This window comes from Mytilus galloprovincialis, chromosome 3 (assembly GCF_965363235.1).
Source record: "Mytilus galloprovincialis chromosome 3, xbMytGall1.hap1.1, whole genome shotgun sequence".
NCBI classification, from domain to species: Eukaryota; Metazoa; Mollusca; class Bivalvia; order Mytilida; family Mytilidae; genus Mytilus; species Mytilus galloprovincialis.
In genome coordinates this window covers 53447253-53472249 of record NC_134840.1, presented here as the reverse complement: position 1 = coordinate 53472249, position 24997 = coordinate 53447253, and the positions used below count along the sequence as shown (strand labels likewise).

Genomic DNA, 24997 nt, shown 5'->3' with positions numbered 1-24997 from the left:
CTATATTATTTGTTGTGCAAGGTTTAACATGAAGACGGATAAATAATTTATGTATATGAAAAGATTACAGTTAAGCGTAAAATACATGTAACTGATTTAATCAAGATCGATAAGGAATCGAAATGATATTCAGACAAATAATAAAATATGTATTTTATACTCGTAATAACTGTTCATAATGTTATGTGTTGCTTGTATAATTGTTTAATGCTATTAAGATATATTGAAACATGTTATGTACAAAATATATATGTATTTTTTATTAAGGTGTGTTTTACGGTCTCTCATAACTTGATTTGTTAATATTATATTGTGTCTTATATCAAATGTTTTATTGAGGTGAGACTTTAATAAAGTATTCATTGTTGCTGTGGTTGTATAAAAATATATAAAATCAACAGTAATAACTTTTGAACTAACAAGTTTCGGGACATGATATCATCGAACCTGTCATACTTGTCGATGTTTTTTCTTTATTTGGTCTGATCGTGTCAATCTGTCGTAACTTTTCATTAGGAAAAAATAACGCGTTAGATAAGATTTTTCATAATTAAGCATATCGCTTTCCTTTAGAAAAACGTCGCACTCATACAAGAAGATACAACATGTTTAACTTATTTCCAGTGATTATGGTGTAGAATGCAATGAAATAGATTCAATAGCTATCACACAGTCGTTAGTACATCATTCTAAAAGTGTCAATGTGGAAACCTTAAAACCATAAATCTGCAAATAGGTTACATTAAAAGTAGATGTATATTTACTCGTATAAATACAACATGTTTGGGATAGCATGTTCAAAATACATGACAAGTTGTAAAGACATTTGTCCTGTTAAAAATGTCTATGTTTGAAAAATAGATAAACATGTGTTTTTACGATGATTTTTTCTTTTTTCCAACATTCGTCTGAGATTTCACCACACTGCATCTCGTTGACAAAAGAAAATATCGCTACTCCACAGAAGAAGTGGATTTCTCGATTCGCACTCTCCATAGACTAAATTAACAAATATAAAGGAAATAAAATTGGAATTAATTCAACTTCGTGTTTTATTTATCCAAAGCAATCTAAATCATGATAACAAGTGCAACAATTCTCTACTGATAAAATGATTACAAAGGGTCTTAATGGATTTCTGCACCGGTAGTCATAGTGGACACGTACTGTGCTAAAGAATCATCATTATTTTTTTGTAGTGAATAGGTGAAGTGTTATTAATTATATAATTTACCTTGAAGATTAATAAGAATGTAAACATTGAACTATATCGATAATTAAACACCATTAATATTAAAAAATATTATAATCACGTGATTTAAGCCATATTTTAAAGGACATCGTTTCACACCTGAAACTATTTCTTTCCGCGTGGTTTATAATTGATATGTGATAGATTGCACACAATGACATGGAAAACATTGATATTATTAATAACCTTAATTGGTAAGTCCTGATGCACTTCATTTAAACATTTTCATATGGAAAAAAAATAATAACAATTTTATTTTTTTTCTCCTCGAATGATTTTGTTGATGACTATTACTTACTTGTTTTGAGACCGCTTTATTTGTTTCCTTTATACTTTTTTGGCTGTCATGTTTCTCTTTATGTATTGGAAAAAGTTACAGCAAAAGACTACTAACTCTTGCACACCCTAAAAAAAACCAAAAAAAAAACGTTAGAATATTTCGCAGGTTTTCCTTTTCTTCAAATCTCGTTCATAAGTTTGGAGTGTTTGAAGTGTTACCTTATCGGCGTTTTATGTTGTTCTTCTGAGAACTGTTTGATTATTTAACATCAAAACTTTTGACTCTTACAATTTAATTTTTCTTGAAATATGATTTACTGTCTCTTGGTCATATCACTTTTGGTGGATGTATCATTACATGTAGTCTGCTAATGTTTTTTACACTTCCACAACTTATTATTTTGAATCAGAATACTGTAATTTGTCTGACAGATATTAAATAAAGGCCAATTGGTGGCAACAATGATTTATCATAAATCGTGTAGTTTTGTGTTGTTGTTTTTTTAATTTGAAACATTACAGCGACAACACTTAATTTATTTTAGGAAATGTTATGTATTTTTTTATTTAGGATTTCTATAGAATATTTTGTAATCTTGAGGTTACATGGTGACTAAACCCTGTATACGGATACAATAAGGGGAGACATTTGATTGGTTAACTTCCAGTGATGGTTATTTTCTTATATGCAATGAAATGTTACGTGATTTTTTTTTTGTATAGTGCTGGACAGGATAAAACTTTACTCATGCCAAGTATTTCTTTATTTGAAACAAAGATAAATTCTACACATTTTTTGAAAAGTGCAAATTTAACAAAGACTAATAGGGGAAAATCAATGGTGGTATTACACCTATATTAGAGTTTAAGTTTCTTAATTTCCTATTTGTAAATGTTTACCTATAATATATAGCGGCGTAACAGTAATATAGCACTTTGATAGGAGCGAAGTTTTTTTTGTTTCGTATCATTTGACCGTTGTCTAGTACTATGTTAGATTTTTCTCTTGCTAAATAACAAAACTTAAAAACTGCATGGTCTTTTGCTGTTTTTACTTATATGTTTTACCAAATTAATCCTACAATGAAATTTGAAAATAAAGACCGTCTTTTCCGAATTTTAGGGAGATCATAGATTTAAGTTTCCCGAGATAGATTTTTCTTATACTTTGCCATAATGAAGACTTTACTATGTTCTCTTCAAAAATATAATAAAAAAGATAGGTCACCGTGCTATTTTTCAAGCTATGAGTTGTTGAAAATTGCCTATATTTGCTTTGAATGATCAAGAAAAATCACATTTTTGTGCATAAAAAGAAATCTATGCGATAGAATTTTGAAATAAAGTGTGAGAAGATATGTTTTATAATACGTTTTAATTTTCTTGCTACAAATAAAAATAAAAAAAATTCCTATCATTCGAGTATAGTTATTTCTCCTTAAACAGCTTAGTTAAAAATATTGATTTTAAAACACAACTATTTTATATTCGTTTAAATATTTTGATTTCTGCAATAACTCAGCAAGTTTTCTTATTATAAATAATCAGTTTAACCAATAAAGTTGCACATCTGTCCACAAATTTGCAGATTTGGGTAAATAACTAGACCAAGTGTGTACTGTGATAACCTTAAGTTTACTCTGGAATCACAACCACAATACAACAATGTAAAAACCGTCGAGAAGCAAGTTATAAAATGGAATAATAATAAACAAGATAAATTTGTCAAATATGTTAAAGAAAAAAAGTCTGAAGGAATACGGGACATAGAAACTATACTTGATAAATTAATCGATCGAAATGATACTGTACAACAAAACGATATTGATACGGCAATGAATAAAATTTGTGAAATATTTAACAGCTCTTCCATCTCAGTGTTTGGAACAAAATGTAAAAACCAGAAATATGCAAAGCACAATGAAAAACCATGGTATAAAAGAGGATGCAAGAGCAAAAGAAATTTATTTCATCAGGCTAGACAAAGATACGGGAACCTAAAGAGTAAAGAAAATAAAAAAAGCTTTAAAAGAAGCAAGTAAATCTTATAAAAAAGAACTAAATCGGAGTTATAATGATTTCCAAATGAATACCGCAAAAGATATTAGAAAACTGGCTAAATCTGACCCAAAACGGCTATGGCAAAAATTAAATAGTATAAATACCAACAAATCAAATAAAACTGATGCTGTTAAAATTGAAGACTTATATGAACATTTTAAACGTCTAAGCCAAGATGAAGTCATTGAAGACAACTCAGACATAGATTTAACAAAGGTACCACCAGAGAACATCAACAGAATTTTAAATTCTCCAATCACAGAAGAAGAAATTTTGAATGTCGTAAAAAAACTTAAAAACAATAAGACTTCCGGATCACAGGTACTTGTTTCTGTCAATGTGGGGTTTACTATCCATACCAGTACAAAAAAACACAAGGTAGCTAACGGAAATTTTCAATGTGTTCGCTTCAACCAATATTTTTTTAATTTCCCTTGATTTTTTCACAAATAAAAGTACACCAGTCTGTCGGTAATTGATTTATCTTTACAATGAAACAACTTTCACGTACCTTGAGAATACCCCTCAAACAGAATAACACACTTCAGATGAGAATTATTGACCTTTTTCCAGACCATTGAATTTGTAAGGACTTAACTTCCGGTTAACTTATGAAGTTAATATAACTGTGTAATCCCATTGGTCACATTTTTCTGGTTACTGGTAACTAGTATAAATAAACAGGTAACCAGATGAATTAAACCAATGGGATTGCACAGTTATATTAACTTCCTAAGTTTACCGGAAGTTAAGTCCTTACAAATTCAATGGTCTGGAAAAAGGTCAATAATTCTCATCTGAAGTGTGTTATTCTGTTTGAGGGGTATTCTCAAGGTACGTGAAAGTTGTTTCATTGTAAAGATAAATCAATTTCCGACAGACTGGTGTACTTTTATTTGTGAAAAAATCAAGGGAAATTAAAAAAATATTGGTTGAAGCGAACACATTGAAAATTTCCGTTAGCTACCTTGTGTTTTTTTTGTACTGGTATGGATAGTAAACCCCACATTGACAGAAACAAGTGCCTGTGTTCCGGATATGATCGTATTGTGAATGAACATATTAAACATACGGTTAAGGAAATGTTGACCATCTATCACAAGTTATTCAATATTGTTTTAAATACTGGGAAGGTACCAGATTCATGGACAATGGGAATTATTCAACCTATCTTCAAGAATAAAGGCAATATATATGATCCAAGCTTGTACAGACCAATAACATTAGTGTCATGTCTTGGGAAAACTTTCACATCTATCTTAAATGAAAGACTTGGGGAACTGTCAACTGAGGTCAATCTGATTTCCGAGGCTCAAACAGGTTTCAGAAAAGGTTATAGTACATTGGATAACATATTTGTATTACATTCATTAATATCAATTTATCAAGCACTTGGAAAAAAAACTCTTTTGCACTTTTGTTGATTTTTCGAGAGCCTTTGATACAATCTCTCATACATCTTTGTGGATTAAATTACAAAAGACGAATATTTCTGGGAAAATTTTTAAGGTAATATATAGTATGTATAGTGATGTTAAATCTTGCGTAAGAAATGGGAACGAAGTGTCAGTCGTTTTTAACTGTAACATTGGAGTGAGACAGGGAGAAAACTTATCCCCCTTTTTATTTGCTGTTTATCTAAACGATCTGGAGTCTTTCTTTGCTGAGAATGATGTTCAGAACTTGCAAGTTATCGAAAATATTTGCCACAATCATTTGCATATATATATTAAACTTTTCGTTCTTTTGTACGCCGACGACACTATAATTATATCTGAAACGGCCGAATCAATGCAACACGCCTTAAATGTTTTTGAAAGATACTGTGTCCGATGGAAGTTGAACGTTTGATTTATCGAAGACAAAGGTTGTTGTGTTTTGCAAACGGAAATCAAGAACATTACCAAAATTTCAAATATTTAACCAGTCTATTGAAATTCAGGATTCATATCCATATCTAGGACTAACCTTTAATTATAATGGTTCATTTGCAACAGCAAAGAAACGTCTTAGCGAACAAGCGCAGAAAGCTCTTTTTAGTCTCTATACAAAGATACGTAACCTCTCAATACCTGTCGACTTACAATTACAACTGTTTGATGCACTTGTACTTCCAATTCTGACATATGGATGTGAAATATGGGGATTCGGAAACAATTACATGTTGGAAAAAATCCATCTACAGTTTTGCCGGAATGTGTTGAAAATTAGAACGTCGACACCAAATTTTATGACATATGGAGAACTTGGTCGTACACCAATAGATATCGTAATAAAATGTAGAATGGTGTGTTTTTGGAACAAACTTCTCATCAATGAAAATAAACTTAGCAGTATACTTTATCAAATTATGTTCAACTTAAAAGATGATCACACTTTCAAATGGATGGATTATATTAAATCGATCCTAGACAATGCCGGACTAAGCTATGTTTGGACTCAGCAATCACCATTAGATATAAATCAACTAAAAATCATACTGACAGAAAAACTAAAAGATTTATTCATTCAACAATGGCATAGTCAAATTGACAACTTATCCAGAGGAGAATTTTATGGACTTTTTAAAACAATCTTTGGCTTAGAAAACTATCTTTTAAAATTAACACCATTCGAATGTAAATATATTTCAAAATTAAGATGCTGCAATGTAAAAATTCCAGTAGAGCTGGGAAGATGGTATAACATTCCAAAAGAAGAGAGGACATGTAATTTGTGTTTAACTGCAATTGGCAATGAATACCATTATTTATTTGAATGCAACTCTACATTAGTAAAAAATATCAGAAATCAGCATATTCCAGAGTACTATGTGAAATATCCGTGTGAAGCAAAAATGAAAGGACTACTGTCATTGACTAATATTAACGTACTTAAAAATGTGTCTTTATTCATTTCAAAGTTAACTAAAATATTATAATATTAAAATACTATAATGTAAAGTAAAGTAATAGTCTATATATTACATTTCTTTTAAGTTGTTTTATTTATTTCTTTAATTGTATGTGATTGTATTTTGTATTTTTTGTAATTTACCTCTTGTTTCACATGTCAATGTGACGGAGTGTTTTTGAAATAAAAGTATATTGTATATTGTATTGTATTGATAGTACAATCCAAGATGGCGGTATCGCATAAATTTACCAGGCTCGAGGGAATAAAAATTTCAGAAAAAAATTAAACATTTATTTTCATTACAAATTTTATTTATTACCCTAAGTGGTTTTTACTTTACCATATGGTACAAAAATCATTCAAAAAAATCAATTTTTGTTGTCCCAAGATAACTTTTAAAATGTTTATATCATTGAGAAAGCTCCAAATTATCTCCCTTTGGTGCAAAAATGTCATTTTTTGGCATTAAAATTGAAATATATTTGTTAACTCAACGGTGACCTATATTTTTTATTATAATTTTGAATAAGCTGTACTAAACTACTGTAAAATTTGACAATTTCTGTAATTAAGTTCTTTTTTTATTTCAATGTTACATCTATTTTACCTGTTAGTTCAACAGAAAAAAGTGCCTGTACGCAAATGTATGCTTCTTTCGAAGTCAGATTGTGAGCATAAATAAACGGTGATCCCATGTTTTTATTTTATTTTTCTATTAAGTATAAGATAAAGTTCTTTTATAGAAAAATATAGCAAAATCCTATACTAGAAAAAAAAAATTATTTAGACCCTCGAGCCCCCTTAAACAAAGTTTGAAAACATTTGAACAAATCACAGCAACGTTTTGTATCTTTTCCGATTGATATTCTTAATAAATATATCGCCTATGGGCTTTCAAAGCATAGAAAAATACTATTGAAATGAAACATTTGTTTTGAAACGGATGGGAGATATCTGATTAGCACATAATTTAACATAAGTATCACAGAAGTAACGAAACGTACAAGTTCTTCATTCCGAAAGCCATTATACAATCTCTTACTTTGCAATGTATATGATTGTATACTTTTGTCACCAGTATGAGGCATTGAAGTAGAGATGAATACTCAGGAGAAACTATTGTAAATATTTTTTCATCTATAGATTTGTTTCTTTTGAAACTTACAATCTGTTACATTAAGCACTAAATTTTGTGAATAGTATAATTAAAATCTAGATGATCAAATTCTAGTAATAAAGTAAAACGTTAATTGATCAATTTAATGAAAACCGTTAGATAGCTAAAACTGTAATCAGATTTGTCCGTCCGTCTATTCATCACTTAACTTACCGTATCTGTGGCCAATCATCCTTTTAATCATAGTCAATCAAGCTTCATCTTTCATTTATTTCATTTTACTTTTTTCAATTTTTTTTTATTCAATTAAATATTTGTGCAAATATTTCGATACATAATGAATAAATAAGGGCGTTTAATGTGTTAGGGATTTATATATATATATATATATATTTTAACTTTACGGAAGATAACAAGAATTACGAAAATTATTAGACAACACAAAAAACTTCTCCAACTACCAATACCTTACTAGCTCTGACAAAAAATAAGTAAGACCGAGACAATCAGGACAACATATGGTTAGACATCCTTATAAAAATAAGTAATACCGAGACAATCAGGACAACATATGGTTAGACATCCTTATAAAAATAAGTAAGACCGAGACAATCAGGACAACATATGGTTAGACATCCTTATAAAAATAAGTAGAAGTGGTATGATTGCCAATGAGACAACTATCCACCAGAGTTCCTATGAAGTGAATGTAACTAACTATAGGCAACCGTGCGGCCTTCAGCAATACGAAAAACAGCTACCTGACGGCACAATTTATAACAAAACAATTTACGCAAATCAAGTATGACAAACTTGAACTAACGACAACCACGGAAAAGCTAGAAACTCTCTGAGGGTTATTCATGTTAATGAGTGCTCAACCCTCCAGATAACCTGGAACAGTGGTGTAACTAACTACCCAACATATAAAGAACAAAGTCAGTAGTAATTGAATAAACATAGAAACTCGATACGAGGTACAACTTTAACTTAAAAACATTAGACATAAGACACCAACATAAGAGTTCTCTTAGTTACTGAAAGCAAGTCCAAGGGAAATTACTACAATTAAATACGTCATTTTATCCCAGACTAATTAATCAGTACACATTGAACGGATTTAATGTTAAATGTATAAAATCTGTTTCTTCTGAACGTTTTCAAACTTGCTTTTGAAGAATATTTGGTACCAATGCACTTAACGTGCCAAGACAGTTATAACACAAAGTCCTAGACGTTTACTGATTGACTGTGATGTAAAATTGAGAAAGGAAATGGGGAATGTGTCAAAGCGACAACAACCCGACCACAGAGCAGACAGCAGCCGAAGGCCACCAATGGGTCTTCAATGTAGCGAGAAACTCCCGCACCCGTAGGTGTCCTTCAGCTGGCCCCTTAAAAAATATGTATACTAGTACAGTGATAATGTACGTCATACTAAACTCCGAATTATACACAAGAAACTAAATTAAAAATCAAACAAGACTAACAAAGGCCAGGGGCTCCTGACTTGGGACAGGCGCAAAATTGCGGCGGAGTTAAACATGTTTATGAGATCTCAACCCTCCCCCTATACCTCTAGCCAATGTAGAAAAGTAAACGCATAACCATACGCACATTAAAATTCAGTTCAAGAGAAGTCCGAGTCAGAAGATGTAACAAAAGAAAATAAATAAAATGACAATAATACATAAATAGCAACAGACTACTAGCAGTTAACTGACATGCTAGCTCCAGACCTCAATTAAACTGATTGAAAGATTATGTCTTCATCATATGAATATCAGGTACAATCCCTCCCGTTAGGGGATTAGTATCATACTATCATAAAATATATGAGAAGAACATAACCCGTGTCATGCCAACAACTGTTTTTCAAATAAATGTGTTAAGTTCCGATGCAAAGACCCTATAAGTGAATCAATATCTATAAAGCCAAAATATGCAATCTTTAATGACCTGACAACAGTATCGTAGCTATATCCCTTCTTAATAAGTCTGTTTAAAGGTTTTGTAAGCTTTTAAGGTGAATACTGACATGTTTGTGCTTTGTAAAGAATATTACCATTAAAGATTGCATGTGAAATACCTGAACGTATAAGATGTCTGCATGTTGAGTTATATTTACGAATTATTTTCTTATACCGATGATAAAATTTAGTAAATGTTTTGACTAGTTTGTGATATCGAAAACCCTGGTGTAATAATTTTTCAGTAATACATAAATTTCTCTCGCTAAAATCTAATACGCTTTTACATACACGAGCGAATCGTACAAGTTGAGATATATAAACACCATAAGATGGTGACAAGGGAACGTCACCATCTAAAAATGGATAATTAACGATAGGAAATGAAAAATCATCTCTTTTATCATAAATTTTTGTATTAAGCTTCTCGTTAATGATATAGATACCAAGATCGAGGAAAGGGCAGTGGTCATTGTTAGTATTTACTTTATTTAAAGTAAGTTCAACAGGATAAATTTCTTTAGTATACATACTGAAGTCGTCATTATCAAGAGCCACTATGTCATCCAAATATCTAAAAGTATTGTTAAATTTGTGTATCAAATGTTATTTCGGTGGGTCTTTGCTAATTTTAGTCATAAATTGTAACTCATAACAATTCATAAACAGGTCCGCAATAAGTGGTGCACAGTAAGTCCCCATTGGAATTCCAATAACTTGACGATATACGGAATCTCCAAAGCGAACAAATATGTTATCAAGTAAAAATTCAAGCGCATATATAGTATCAAAGCATGTCCAATTGATATAGTTCTTTTGTTTATTGCTACTAAAAAATGACATAAAAGAGTTTGAACCTGTGTACTTGCATTCTGACTTTTTAAATGTCCATTTAATTAGGGATGTGAATTTTTTCTTAATAAGAATATGAGGCAAAGTGGTATATAGGGTAGAAAAATCAAAACTTTGAACAGATTCAAAATCACCAATATATGCATGCAATTTATCAAGTACTTCCAACGAGTTTTTGACGGTCCAAAAGTTATTAATTCCACTATTTTCGAAGGCCTTATTTGAACAATTTATTATCAGGTTTTTTATTGTACCAAGTGTACTAGTAAGTAGAATAGACAGTTTAGTAGTGGAACAATGGCTTGAAGATGAAATAAATCTATATTTGTAAGGTTTTTTGTGAAGCTTCGGAAGCCAGTACATGGTTGGGACTTTCATTGTGTTTGGTTCTATTTTGTTCCTTCATTGTTGATACCATTTTCGAATCTCGGTACGAAAACAACCAGTGGGCCTCATATGTTTGCTTATTTTTTCTATTTTGGTGCATTGACTCGTGTATATTAACAACAAACTTCTTTATTTCAATATTCAATAAAAAAAAAATTGTACCACCGGAAATATTTTGTGGTGCCTCTTTTAAATTATTCGTTTCATGGTTATTACCTTGTGTTTTGTATCGCGCTGATTGAACATAATTGTTATCATTAATTTAATTTGAAATGTATTTTGAAGGCGTAAATGGTATATCGAAAGAAATAATTATGAATTTAAAGGTTTCTGTTCGATTAAGTTATTAATTTCAATTAAAATGTATGATCGATACAGTATTTGTTTTTGAGAAGCAGTAAATAACTTTCTTTTCAATCTAAATGCTTAACATCATAATTATTATTGATAGGGTATTGTTTTTCTATTAATATATTGTATTTGTTCAATACAATAGTAGTTTTAATAATTATTCTTCTACTCATAATGGGTCAATAGTCTAATATCATTTGAACCTATTATGTATTTTGATCAATTAGACACGCGACGATTTCTTTACATGGTGTTTACATGATACTATCGAGTCCTGGAAATGTTGGAAATATACCAACAATGTCTTACAGAGAAACATTACATAATATTTGCAATTCAACTATTCATATATATATAAATCAAATTGAATGTTTATGTTCCCAATATATTTTATTTGGAAAATTCAGTACCGTTTAAACCTATTCATTTCCTTTTAAGAGGAAGAAAAGAAAAATAGATTAATTAAGAACTCAAGATTAAATTTTTCGATATAACAAGACATTTTTAGCATATGAGGTTATGACAAGACATTTTTAGTATATGTGGTTTAACAAGACATTTTTAGTATATAAGGTTAAAACAGGACATTTTTAGCATACGTGGTGATTCTGCATTCCAGCCAATAAATTCTACCAATCAAATTGAGAATGGGAACGGAGAATATAAAAAAAAAACACTTGCTGTACATGTGTCATATTTTGTCTTGCCTTTTAAACCACAATGTTGTTCATGCAGATTTCTTTTGTACATATACTGAAATTATTTGCCGTATTGTGCATCTGGTTAAGTACACATTCAGCATGTTGTCTTGATAAGATATCACACACAGAAATTACAATGGCGGATCCAAGGGTTGACGATCAATGCATTTGAATTGGGACATATAGTTGGAACCCCCTTTGTCCTGGGTTGGGACCCCCTTTTTAAAATGGCTGGATCCGCCTCTGGAAAGACTGATCCTCGAATAAGAAACTAAAATTATGCGCTAATACTCGTACTGGCTAACACTGAGGAAAATAGTTAGCCATTCACTTAGTACCGTTAAATGTGTTATTTCAGAACAAATCGAATTTTATATTTCTCTCAGAAATTACAGACTGAGGGGGAAATACGATGTACTGCTTTGTAAAAATAAATAATATATACAACACTAGTACAATTACATATTCATTTCAAATTTGTAATTGCATAAAACACATACTTGGTTTTATTTTACAAAATGTATAGTCTCTTGTTTACAGCTTGTCACATTTGCTATGGTATGCTTGTAATTGTTTTTTCGTAGCTGTGTAGCAATTTAGTAATATTTAGTTATTACATGTCTTTTTTGTGTGAACTTTTTTTTCTTTTATTTATCATTGAATGTGTATGTTTTGATTGCTTTTAGAATAGTTTTAGTATCATTTATTTTTCCATGTCAATAGATATATATTTGGCTGCTACTGAAGACAAAGACAAAGGCAATTGTAAGTAATATGGCATAGAGCTGTTACGGATCTATAATTCTTTGCATATGTATTTCCTAAAACCTCTGTTTGGTCACAACTAATAATATGACAGAGCTTATCTACCAATAACATACTAATATTAACACAAATGATTACGATAGAATGTCTCTCAAATTCAAATGAATATATGAAGATATGAAATTGAATTTCCAGTTTTAAAAGATATTTAACCGTTTTGTCAGCTTAAGGTAGCACAATACAAAGATTTTATAACTCCAACTCCCAAGTTTTAAAATGCTGTAACTTTCTTAATTATGCTTGAAAATTTATAAAAGTGGTAGTTTTGGATAGCTAACAGATTTCTCTTTCAAATTAATGCAATGTTAGTATTATGCAACAGTTATGTAACCAATTATAATGTTAACTGTGTCTAAAATATTTTTCACCAAATTTCCACTTTCAAATGAAATTAGCTTCGGCATAGGTATCCCTAGAGGATTGATTTTATTACATGTTGTTCCTATGGCCATTATCTACAAAAGGGTGTCTCAGATTTCAGATAGAATGTATAGATCAAATTTTACACCTAATTAAACATCATCTTCTTTTATGTGGTTAGGACGTTTACACTAAATAGTGATTTATGAGAAAATGGAATACCATAGGGATAATTTGAGACACCCTTTTGAAGCCCATGATTTGTTGATTAAGATTCCGTTAAATTTTTCTGTATAGTTAAAGAGATGATAGAGCTAAATTCATTCAAGTAAACTGACCAAGATTTTGCCACTAATTACATAATAATTGATTACATAATGATTGCATAATAAAAATATTACATTCATTTAAAAGATTAATCTTTTATCGATCTACATATACCTCTTTTATTATTTTTTATGCATTCATAAGAAAGTTACAGCATTTAAAAGGTTAGTGGTTGGAAGTAAAAAAAATCTTTGTATTGTGCTACCTTAATACGGCTTCAGACGAAAAAGATCGAATGCGTCAACAAAACAATTTCATAACATCTACTCTGTCGCATACGTTAAAAAACATCTGTGACTAAAGCTATGGTAAATTATGGTGATTAAGATTATAGCACAATGTTGACTGCTGACATTTTACTTCGAGGTTTCGCTAGCTATAAAACGAGGTTTATTATACCATTTTCTACATAAGATAATGTCTGTACCAAGTCAGGACTGCCATTCGTTTGATTTATTGAAGCTTTTGATAAGGGACTCGTTTTGAATTGTCCTATCAGTTCGGTATTTTTGTTATTTAACTTTTCCTCTTGACTACACAAGGAATGCGTATAGGCGTTTGGTTTAGGGTCACTAACCTTTATCCAATATCTATATGAGCAATTCGAAACTGATTGAATGAAAATCCAGTTATTTACATCTCCCTGTTCGTTCATCAATTTTTTTTGTAATGCAAGTGCACGTTTTACACATGTTTTGACTGCCAATATTGCTTGACCCCTTCGTGATTTCTTCGAATTTTTGAAAACTCATGACCTCATTTTAGAAATCATTGTTTTGGTTGGGAAAAGGTCAAAACACTCATTCTGGTAAAAATAGAATTTGGACCATTTTCAAGTACTCACCATGTACCATTATGATTGATTCAAATTTTCATGGTAAATGATTAACTTCCTTTGGAAAATACTAAAGCTTTGAGCACTTGCTACATCATTTAATTGAGAACTGACCAAACTATAGCAGTAAAAGGAGGTTAAATGTATGAGTTTATTAGCGGGATATCTTATGGATTATTATTTAATGAGTTCTCATACGGAACTTGTTTTTAATTCTATGTATTTTTATGTATTTATTTGAATCTTTCATCAACAATTTCTTCGTCTGTTGAAACCTTTAAGATTTTTTCTCAGTATGGTTTTGTTTTTCACAAACAGACGTAACACCACTACTAACAGTGAATTGAAATAAGCCCCGCCTACTAATATAGTATGGAATATACACTGTCTCCACGCGGTTGCTTTTAACCAATCATATTCCTAGAAATGTATAGGAGGTAAGATAATGTTATATGTCAGATCTTTTATATTTTCGTTGTTTAGAGAATTGGTTGTGAATCTTTAATTTTTTTTGTTAAATTTATCAATATTTATAGACTTTGGACGATTTAGAGCTTGATTTATTGCAAAGACACCTTTCTATTGTTACAGACTATGTTTCCGTCTAGATTGTTTTTGTCGAAAATGATGCATTCTCATAACTCCTTGCTATCATATTTCTACTTCAAAGTATTGTATGGTGTAATCTGATTCAGGTATTTAAACCTACACATTATGATCTATAATGTTTTCCCTTTTACTGTCATATAAACATTGATAGGACGTACTGAATTATATATATATTCATAGTTAATGCATGCAAGTTTCTGAAATCTCGAATGAAATAATGAATATTAATTCTGGAGATAAAATGTAGCATCGTAATTTGGCCAATTTTGTCTAAATAATTATTCATATAGTGCTTATACTCCCGTTCAGCATTTTTTGAATTACCAAATATAACCCGATTTATTACATATGTTATTATTAAGAAACTAAGGTTTCAACTCCCTCAGGCAAAGTTGGCTTTAGATGAATTTGGCTATTTATTTTAGGTATTTTTGACATATATAGCTCTTTAACAGTTTCGATACTTATACATCTTCGGATTTCAAATGTTTGACTTTGAGCGTTCCTGATGAAGGTAAATCAAGAAAGCGCCTCGGACACAAGAAATTTTTAAACGTGTTGTTTTCAATTTTTTACTCAACCGTAAATCTACTGCCTTTTAAAATCGGGTATATAACTCAATAGATAAGAATTCCATTATTGGCATGACACATTTTATGTTTATTTATTACTAAACATCGTTTAAATGTGAGACAACTTTACGCTCTCCATCGGATAACATGTGGTTATACAAGGCCAACAAACTCAAATTTAGCCCAACAACGTATAGTAGGGTCTTCCCTAAGCGGGATTCGAACACCTGCATCTGAGACATCGTGGCACCTCTTTCCAGCGTCCTGGACCACTTTACCAACTAGAATGTATACACATATAGCTTTTGTATAGTCGAGTAATGCCTTTCCTCGTCGGCGTTATCCAGGGTTGTATCCACAGTACATGATGTATAGTGGCAAGTAGATGGTATGGCTTGCAGATTAGCTGGTTTTTGTTTGTCATAAAGGATGATAATTTTACAAATCATGCCGTCACATCAAATTTGAATTTCAATTATATGTCTAAAAATGTGTCAAGTCAGGAATATGACAGTTGTTTTCCATTTTTTCGGTGTGTTTTATCGTTTGATTTTGCCATTTAATTAGGGACTTTCCGTTTTGAATTTTCCTCGGAGTTAAGTATTTTTGTGATTTTACTTTTTATGATACATTGTTCAGTGTGAATTTTATTAAAAAAAATATGAATGTCTATATATATTAGACACACACTTAAAATTCGATGCAATCAATATCATAATAATCAAAACATCGACATTAGTCTTAAAGTGTTTCTTACAGCAACTAACGCAGCCAAAGGAGCCAAAGGCGTAAAACCAGGACCAACTAAACCGGTATACAGTACATCACTAGAAACATCACTTAGGCGTGAATTGTTCACGGAGTATGAAGTGTTACAGAGACCTCGCGAGAACGTCAAAATATCCATCAGTTTAACCATTCTAACTGTCAACGATCTGGTAAATATATACATAAACTGTCAATTAATACAAAGCACTAAAAGAAACTAATACAATTTATGTTCCAATAAAAGAGCTACACATTTGTGAAAGCCTAAACTGAAGCTTTGAACTTTACCGAAATTTTTAACAATACAATTGGTTATGTCAACAATTATTGCTTATACATGTATATATGTATTTAATTTATTTTGTTTACATTATTATAAAAGCTTACATTTTAGTAACATTACTTCAGAACTTACTTGACATCGTCATTATTTAAAAGGCTTACGAGTAATAATGTTTGACTATAAATGAAATACCGTTAACTGTTGAAACTACGGAAGCCGATAAGGGCCATTCAAAAAAAAATAAATTATGTCGTAATTACGTAAATATTTATTTATATTGTAAAGTTTAATTTTTGCATCGTCGCAAAATCTCTGGTACTTTCTTTGGTTACCTTCTGTAAGAAACTTATATATTTTTATAGATCCAATTGAAGTTAAACAAAGTTCCGATCGTGAAAGGGCTATATAGCCTGTCAAGGTCAATTAAAACTTCTATTTGTTTCAGTCCTACCAAGGCAAGCCAAGCTGTCAACCTCCCTGTAAATAAGCGCAAACTACATGGCTTCTTGTAATAAGGGTGAACTGAAGTATTGATTGTTCTATATCTACTTTCAAACGGTGGGCACGATGTTCCTACAAGCCCTAGGATTTAAAACAGAATCTTCAAAATTTCATCCGCAAAACAAAATAAAAATGTTAGAAAACACGAACCAATATTAAAACAAAATCAATATATGTTTTAAATTATGTTTTTAAAGCTCTTCATCATTTAGTAAGTAATACCTAGTTTATTTGAGGATTAAAATAACAAAGCTATGTGAAAAAAACGGATGTCCAACGTTACATTTATGAAAAACTGTTTTAACTCTTATGTAAAGTGATCCTATTTCTTATTCTCTGATCTTTTTGATTCTTGGCAGGAACAGCGACATGTGTCGGTTCTTTGTGGCGTTAAAGCCGTTATTTTGCCAAATTTCATTTGACTCGGTGGCTGCATATTAAGCTGGAATAAGAAAAATGTCCAACGACGTATTTCGTTAACTCAACGACTGAAAGTGAATTTTATAAGTAGATATAGCAGAAAATGAATAAAAAGAGTAAGACACTAATAATATCTAATAAAAGTACAAATATTTGCCTCATTGTTCGTGAGTTCAAATATTGCTGATTCAATAAAATCTTCTCTTCACAGTCGTTTTTCTAACGGTAGCCATTTTGTCCAAGTTGATATTTCATTTTCAAAGCAGTTAACGCGTATTTTTTTATAATTGATCAAAACAAAAGTTAGATACACGACGAGTAAAAAATGCCAAGATTCTTTTCTTATTAACTACATATTTGGGTCTTCAAGGAATAAAATGATTCCACACATTACAAAACGGTAGCCAATTTGTCCAAACGTCTGAAAACGTCTAAAATCCGAAAGACGCTAATTTCCGACGTTACATGTGCTAAAGTTTCAATTAAATGTTCATGATAGTATGAAATTCAAAACAGTGTAGCTGTGGCCATTGATTGACACATTAAAATCATTCATTGACTGGGACAATTTAGGTGAACGTTTGTATGTAACGACCAATGCTCACTATGTACTTTTTAAAGACACTTAAACTATGGGGTCACCAAAGGTTCTCAACACCTAAATAAAGTAATTCGAAAAATTAATCAGAAATAACACGATATTTTGATTTATATCAATTATATAAATCAAAACACAAAGGTTATTCCTGATTAATTTTTCGAATTATTTTATAATTAAAGGCGTTAAGAAACCTTTGTTGACCCCACAGTTTAAATGTCTATCGTAGGTACGTCATGAACAGTGGTTGTTACAGACAAACGTTCACGTAAATTGTCCCAGTCAATGGATGATTTTGATGGGTCAATCAATGGCCACAGCTACACTGTTTTGAATTTCATACTAATTAACAACAAATCGTGTTATGAAATTTGGAAAAAGAGGTTGATGATTGCTGCAGAAAAAAAAAGAATAGTGCATGTTGCTATAGACTCCGCCCGGGGACATAGGTTCGACACAGGTTAAATTTTGCAATTTTTATTAATCGTTTATAAATTTTAACGATTTATTTAATAGAATGGGGAAATGGGGAAAAAATCACATGATCTTCGTCCACTTTTTTGCAAAGACAAATTGGAGACACCAAGACAGTCCTCTAAATGTAAAATGCGAATTGAAATTTATGTTGCGGAAGTACTCTGAAATAGACAATTTAAAGTCGTCACTTCAGTAATGTGCAATCACCAATAATAAAAGACTTAATGCCAGTTCACGGAATGTTTTAATTCGCGATTTGTCCTGTTCATGTTATAACTGTCGTGATGAAAGTAATTCCTGTACTATCGAAGCCGGAACTTTTCGTCAATATAAACTTGTGCATGAAATGGAGGTAATTGAAAGACGAATCCCAAACAGCGACGAAAACTGTTTCATCGAATTAATAAAAACCCGGGATTATATTAGCCGTTTTCGCGGACGATCCAGGAGTAGATTACTATATTTTAAAATGTATATCAGAAATTAAACACTATAGATGACTTGCGGAAATAATTCTCAAGCCAAGGTTCAAGTAATTGAAGGGGTGTATTTCGACAACTTATGTACCAGGGAAAATACAATTCTATTCAAATTTAACTAAGGGTAAAAATGTTCGATTTACTTGCAGAGTGTCAGATATATTTGTATTGGGGTTGAGTTAAGATATAGAAATTTTACAATGACAGATGATATTCACCTTGAAAGTTAAACATCATATGATAAAAGTTTCGTACATCTAAAAAAAAATATCTTTTTTATGGAAAACTGTACCACATCTTCCTATATCTACTTCCGTCCCATCTTTCTTTCCCACATTACTTGCGACAGTAATGCATTTTTAGTTGAAATAACTTAAAGGGTAAACATTATTAAATAGATTTCCACAACTTGAGGTAATTTATGATAAAATGACATCACAAAACGAACAGAACCAGAATCAGAAATTTTAAAAATTTTGTAATATAATGAATAAATCAACCAACATATAAAAAAAAACGAATAAAACTTGCAAAAATTAATCAAAAACCCTCTTCGACGCCGCTTTTTATGTGTAACGTCGTGTTTTAGGAACATCGTGCCCATCGTTTGACAGTAAATACAGAGCAATCGATACGTCCATTCACCCTCATCACAACAAACCATTGAGTTGTGCGCTTCTTTATAGAGAGGTGGTAAGCTTTGCTTGCCTTGATAGGACTTCAAAACAGTCCTCATAGTCCCCGATCGGTTTCTTATTACTAACAATCAGGATCTATAAAATATATAAATTTCTCACAGAAGGTAACCAAAGAAGATGACCAAAGATTTTGCGACGATACAAATATTAAACTTTACAATATAAATAAATATCTTTAATCAATGAATTCAAATAGCAAAAGCTATGCAATTAACAGATACATGTATATACTTATTCAGCTTCATGTAAATTATTTAACAATGAAATACATTAAATATGAAATTTTGAGTTTTACCAAGGGAGCTAATAATTAATTAATAACACTGTCTGCCACACAGCATTTCGGGGGCTCTCCCTCTGGTATCTTTCGTCCCTCTTTTATAGCTGATTATGCAGGGGCTTTTCTAGTTATTGGGGGCATTATGATATGACCTATAGTTGTTAATTTCTGTATCATTTAGTGTCTTGGCAATTATAATACATATTCTTTAATATATATAGTGATGTCGTTATTACGACATAGCTATGTCGTTATTACGACATGTTATGTCGAAATTATGACATAGCGATGTCGTTGTAACGACATATTATGTCGAAATTACGACATAGCGATGTCATTATAACGACTTGTTATGTCGAAATTACGACATGCTATGTCGTAATTACGACATAAATTTTTTTTTGAATGGCCCTTACCGGCTTCCGTATGAAACCGATATGCAAGCTTCTGCAATAACCGATATTGTTTTCTATATTTTTAGAATATTAAAGACCAATCACTATCAATATCAGGATACCTAAATGTTGTAAGTATTTATCAGCGCCTTTCATTTGTTCAAATATTTAACATGATATAGCAGTAATTGATTTGAATATTAAAACTTGGATATTCAAGAATGCAGTTTTCGGTACTTTGATTGAAATAAAAAATAAAAATATATTTCAGTGAATTGTATTTAGATTTAACAAAATTTTAATGTTCATACAAGATAAATTGAACAATCTGAATCCGTATTTTTAATGTTTATTATGTCCAACACTAACGGAACGCGCAAAGTGTGTCAAACTTACCAAACCCATTAAGGATGTACTTATGTGATCTAAGGTAAAATTAAATAAATCAAGAATTCAAAATTGATACTTTAGGTTGGAAGAGTATTATTTAAGGATCAAAATAAGCCAAAAAAATTGATAGGTCATGGAGCTCCTTTTCGAGATATTTGATTTATAAAAAATGGCGGGAAAAGGAAGACTCTGACTTTTACCTTATAGTTGCACTGGTATTATTTGGGTGTCAAAACAAAAGAAAGAAAATCAAGAATCTACTTAAATTTTGCCAAATGACATTTTATGAGCTAATAAGTCTTATGTTAAAAATTAATAGGTTTTATGGGGCAAAATATTTTACCTTGTATCCTATGAAAAAACACCAAGGAGTTCGAACATTTGACACTTATTTCAAAACCTCACCTAAGTACATCCTTAACGATTCATATATATTTCCAATGAATAGTACAATTCCTCAAGTACGACTGATTAACATTCAGACATGATCAGTTTTATTACAATTTCAAGCGTTATAAAAAAGAAGAAGTGGTATGATTTCCAACGAGACAACTCTCCACAAGACACCAAATGACACAGAAATTTACAACTATAGGTCACCGTATGGCCTTCAATAATGAGCATAGGCCCATACCGCATAGTCAGCTATAAAATGTCCCGAAATGACAAATGTAAAACAATTCAGACGAGAAAACTAAAGGCCTTATTTATGTAAGAAAATGAACGAAAAACAACCATGCAACACATCAACACTGAATTACAGTCTCCTGATTTGGGACAGGCTTACACTTATATAATGTGGCGGGGTTAAACATGTTAGCGGGATCGCAACCCTCCCTCTTACCTGTGACAGTTGTGTAACAGTACAACATAAGAACGAACTATAAAAATCAGTTGAAAAAGGCTTAACTCATCAGAAGGATACGAATAGAAATACATCTAACAAAAACACAGAGTGGACGTGGCCGGGTACTTGTATATCCCAACAACAGAAAGACACTTTTAGAGTACTTTTCTGAGAGTACTCGCAGTTACTGACAGCTAGTTCAAAGCCACTAACAACTAATATAAAAAATTATGCATCTAAGACTATTTTCAAAATAAATACTCTATGTTATATTTCCTTTAACTTGTAGTTTACAATTTTCGTGTATTTGTGAAGAAGATATAATATTGTTTTTTTATGCGATTTTAAGGTTTGGTATGATTCCAGATTAGACTGGTCAAACAGTTCCGCTACCTCACAAGACTTTACCAATGTAAAGTTCCTCTTCAGTACAGAAGAATATGTTTGGAGACCCGCACTTATCATAGAAAACTCGTAAGTATAATTAAAACACGCTGGTGTATTTGATACTGCAAGATTGAGGGAAAAGTTAAGACTTCCCATTTCAAGTGTCAAAATATATGATACAAGTACAAAACAAAAGGCGATACTAGTATATACTTTATCAATTATCAAACGTGTAACTTGTAGAAGAAACCGTGAAAATAAAGCAAAACTCGCACTAAGGAATTGATTTTATTTACTATCTATTTTAGAAGGGGACAGGGTCAAGATCAGTAGAGATCACAAGTACCTTAATCAATCAATATGAAACGTCAACTGTGACTAGTATTGTATATGTCATGAAAAGATGAATATGATAAATGTTGTTTAAAAGTCTTTGAGACACATGATAACAAACAAACAAACAAAAATTTTCTTAGAAAATGATATTTCCGTAGTGTACAAAAAATTTCTAAATTGCCATGATTTAAAACAACCTTTGAAAAAAGCAAAAACGGAAGTGTATGAAAAATCAGCATCATGCACATAATACATGTTAAAATACCGCACCAGATTAAAAGCAATCTTTCAAATAAAAAACAAAAAAATATGTCAACAGAAATGAAAGTTATAGATATTAAAAATCATAAATTTGCCAATTTGAAAATCACCGACAGCTCATTTCTGTGGACAATAAAAGACAAATGAAAATCAAATCCTAATGAAATGTTACGAATATGTGTAAATTAAAATTTCAGAGTGAAGGACATAGGCATTATCAATGATAAATTTATTCCAATGCGAATTATGAGTGATGGGAACATAGTCTGGAACCCATCAGGCATATACGAAGTGAGCTGTGAATCTGATATCACGTACTACCCTCTGGACACACAACAATGTACAGTAAAGATAAGTTCCTGGTCTTATACCGCCGCGGAAGTTTCATTAGAATTTGGAAATGAATCTGTAGACCTCAGTTTCTATTCAGCAAATGGAGAATGGGATCTTGTTTACGCCTCAAGTAGCAAATCGGGTTCCAAATCAAGAGGAGGAATTTCGTTTTCAAGTCTAACTTATACAATCAAGCTCCAACGCCGTCCAATGTTCCACATCATTAACACCTTATTCCCTGTTGCTTTGATGGCAGTTTTGATTGCTATGGTGTTCAAGCTGCCAGTGGATTCAGGAGAGAAAATAGGTTTCTCATTGACCGTTCTATTAGCCTATGCTGTATATCTGACCATGATTTCGGACAATATTCCAAGTACCTCTGTCAATATATGCTACCTCTGTAAGTAAAACTTATGCGGTTTACATATTAAATTACATCATATTAATAAAGTATCCTTTGTAACTCTTTCTTTTCGTAACGAAAGACGAATATATGATAAGGTTTGTAGATAGTCCTCTAAATTTGCAAAAGAAATCAAACGAGCACTATTCATCTAGAATCATTAAGGAAAATGGTAAAACATTTTGTACAGTAAAATCTTTGAAGACAGCGAGAGATGATAAATCTTTCGAAAAGCATCTTTGATATTTTACAACAAAACGCTTTGTCAATCATTTGATAGTAAATCTACGAAATAATTTTACCGGCTACCAGTATTCAATGATAACAGTAATCTAAAAATGCTTGCCGGTCAACCTAACACTACATCACATGGTTCAGATGTGTTAAAAATACTATTATCTGAGTCAAACAATTTTAGCAGCGGTATACTACTGTTGCCTTTATTTAGCCTTACCCCAGTAGATCGTTGGTCTCCTTGAGTGTATTAAAAGACGGATCGGACTGATAATTTTTGCAATTTTAGAGTGTAAATAATGTCGCAATGACATCGCGAAATATAGTTACGCCAATAGAATACTAGAAATGTTATTTATCAAAATAAATGATTTTGTTTCAAACATTACTTGTGTGCCGGATACAATTTTGATCCCGATATTCATGATAGATAAACTCATCATAGATACTAGGATTGAAATTTTATTGAAAGCCACTGATCTTAAATTCAAGAAATAGAATCAGTAGAATGTTGTCGCCAGGTTGTTTTATCTTTTCATTTTATGACAGTACTGTAAACTGATAAATATTGTTCCCCGAATTTTGTTGATATTCAATATACATGAAACTACATACCATATAGGTTTATAATAATGTAATACAAATAGTGATGAAATATAGATATAAATTAATTTTACCATTGAAATTCTTAATGTAAAGAGACATTAAGTAAACACAAAAATAGATACATTTTTCTTTCATTTAGCCTATCAGAAAGTTCAACGTATCCATGTTAATATTCAATGCCATAACTTTTCGCATTTAAGACAACTTAACCTATGTAATATGATTTCATTTTGTAAAACTGGTTAATTATTTTGATTTCAGCTATATACCTTGTATTTATTCTAACTCTTGGAGCTACATCAGTTATCCTTACAATCATCGTTCTCAGTCTTCATTTCAAATCAAAGGAAGATGAAATACCACAATGGGTTAAAACCATTACAAACAAATGTCTTCTCAAAATTGCTGGCGTGCAAAGTTGTTGTAAATGTTGCGAGAATGAAAAAGAAACCGAAGTTGAAGTTCTGTCACAGACAGCCCTAGCAAATTTGAAAACAGAAAAGAAAAGTCACTCTCAATTTGTTGAAGCAGTCAGTTCGATGGACAACGAGTTGACCTGGGAAAAACTATCCAAAATAATGGACAAAGTGTTTTTTAACATTTACATTGTCATGATTGTCATAGTCACTGTGATGTTGTTCCTTGCAATATTTGTGAATTACTACACGTCTTAAATACCAGTTTTAATTATTTTATTATTGAAAAAGCCCGAAAGAACTGACGTAAATATGGATTAAATTGACATTGAACTTTAAAAATAATGATAAAAAGCTATATTACTACATTTCCTGAAACCTAATATCTGATTTCAAACTCTGTTTACTGATACAATGCCATTTAATTTGTTCTAAAAAAATCATTACGACAGATATACCAATTGATAGACAGACTAAATAGTCTGTACTGTT

The 24997-nt window shown here is 31.1% G+C and overlaps 1 protein-coding gene across 2 annotated transcripts; it reads left to right on the top strand.

The window, feature by feature from the left end:
- The first annotated feature begins 1329 nt into the window (after positions 1-1329).
- Positions 1330-24997, top strand: LOC143068306 (acetylcholine receptor subunit beta-like). Of its 2 annotated transcripts, XM_076242246.1 has the most exons (7): positions 1342-1446; positions 12589-12630; positions 16153-16331; positions 20379-20423; positions 21879-22003; positions 22711-23246; positions 24351-24997. In XM_076242246.1, the coding sequence occupies exons 1-7, from the start codon at positions 1407-1409 to the stop codon at positions 24761-24763; spliced, it is 1380 nt and encodes a 459-aa protein (XP_076098361.1). In that variant the 5' UTR covers positions 1342-1406; the 3' UTR covers positions 24764-24997. The 2 variants fall into 2 exon arrangements, with proteins under 2 accessions (XP_076098363.1, XP_076098361.1); XM_076242248.1 differs by lacking the exon at positions 12589-12630 and having other exon boundaries at positions 1330-1446.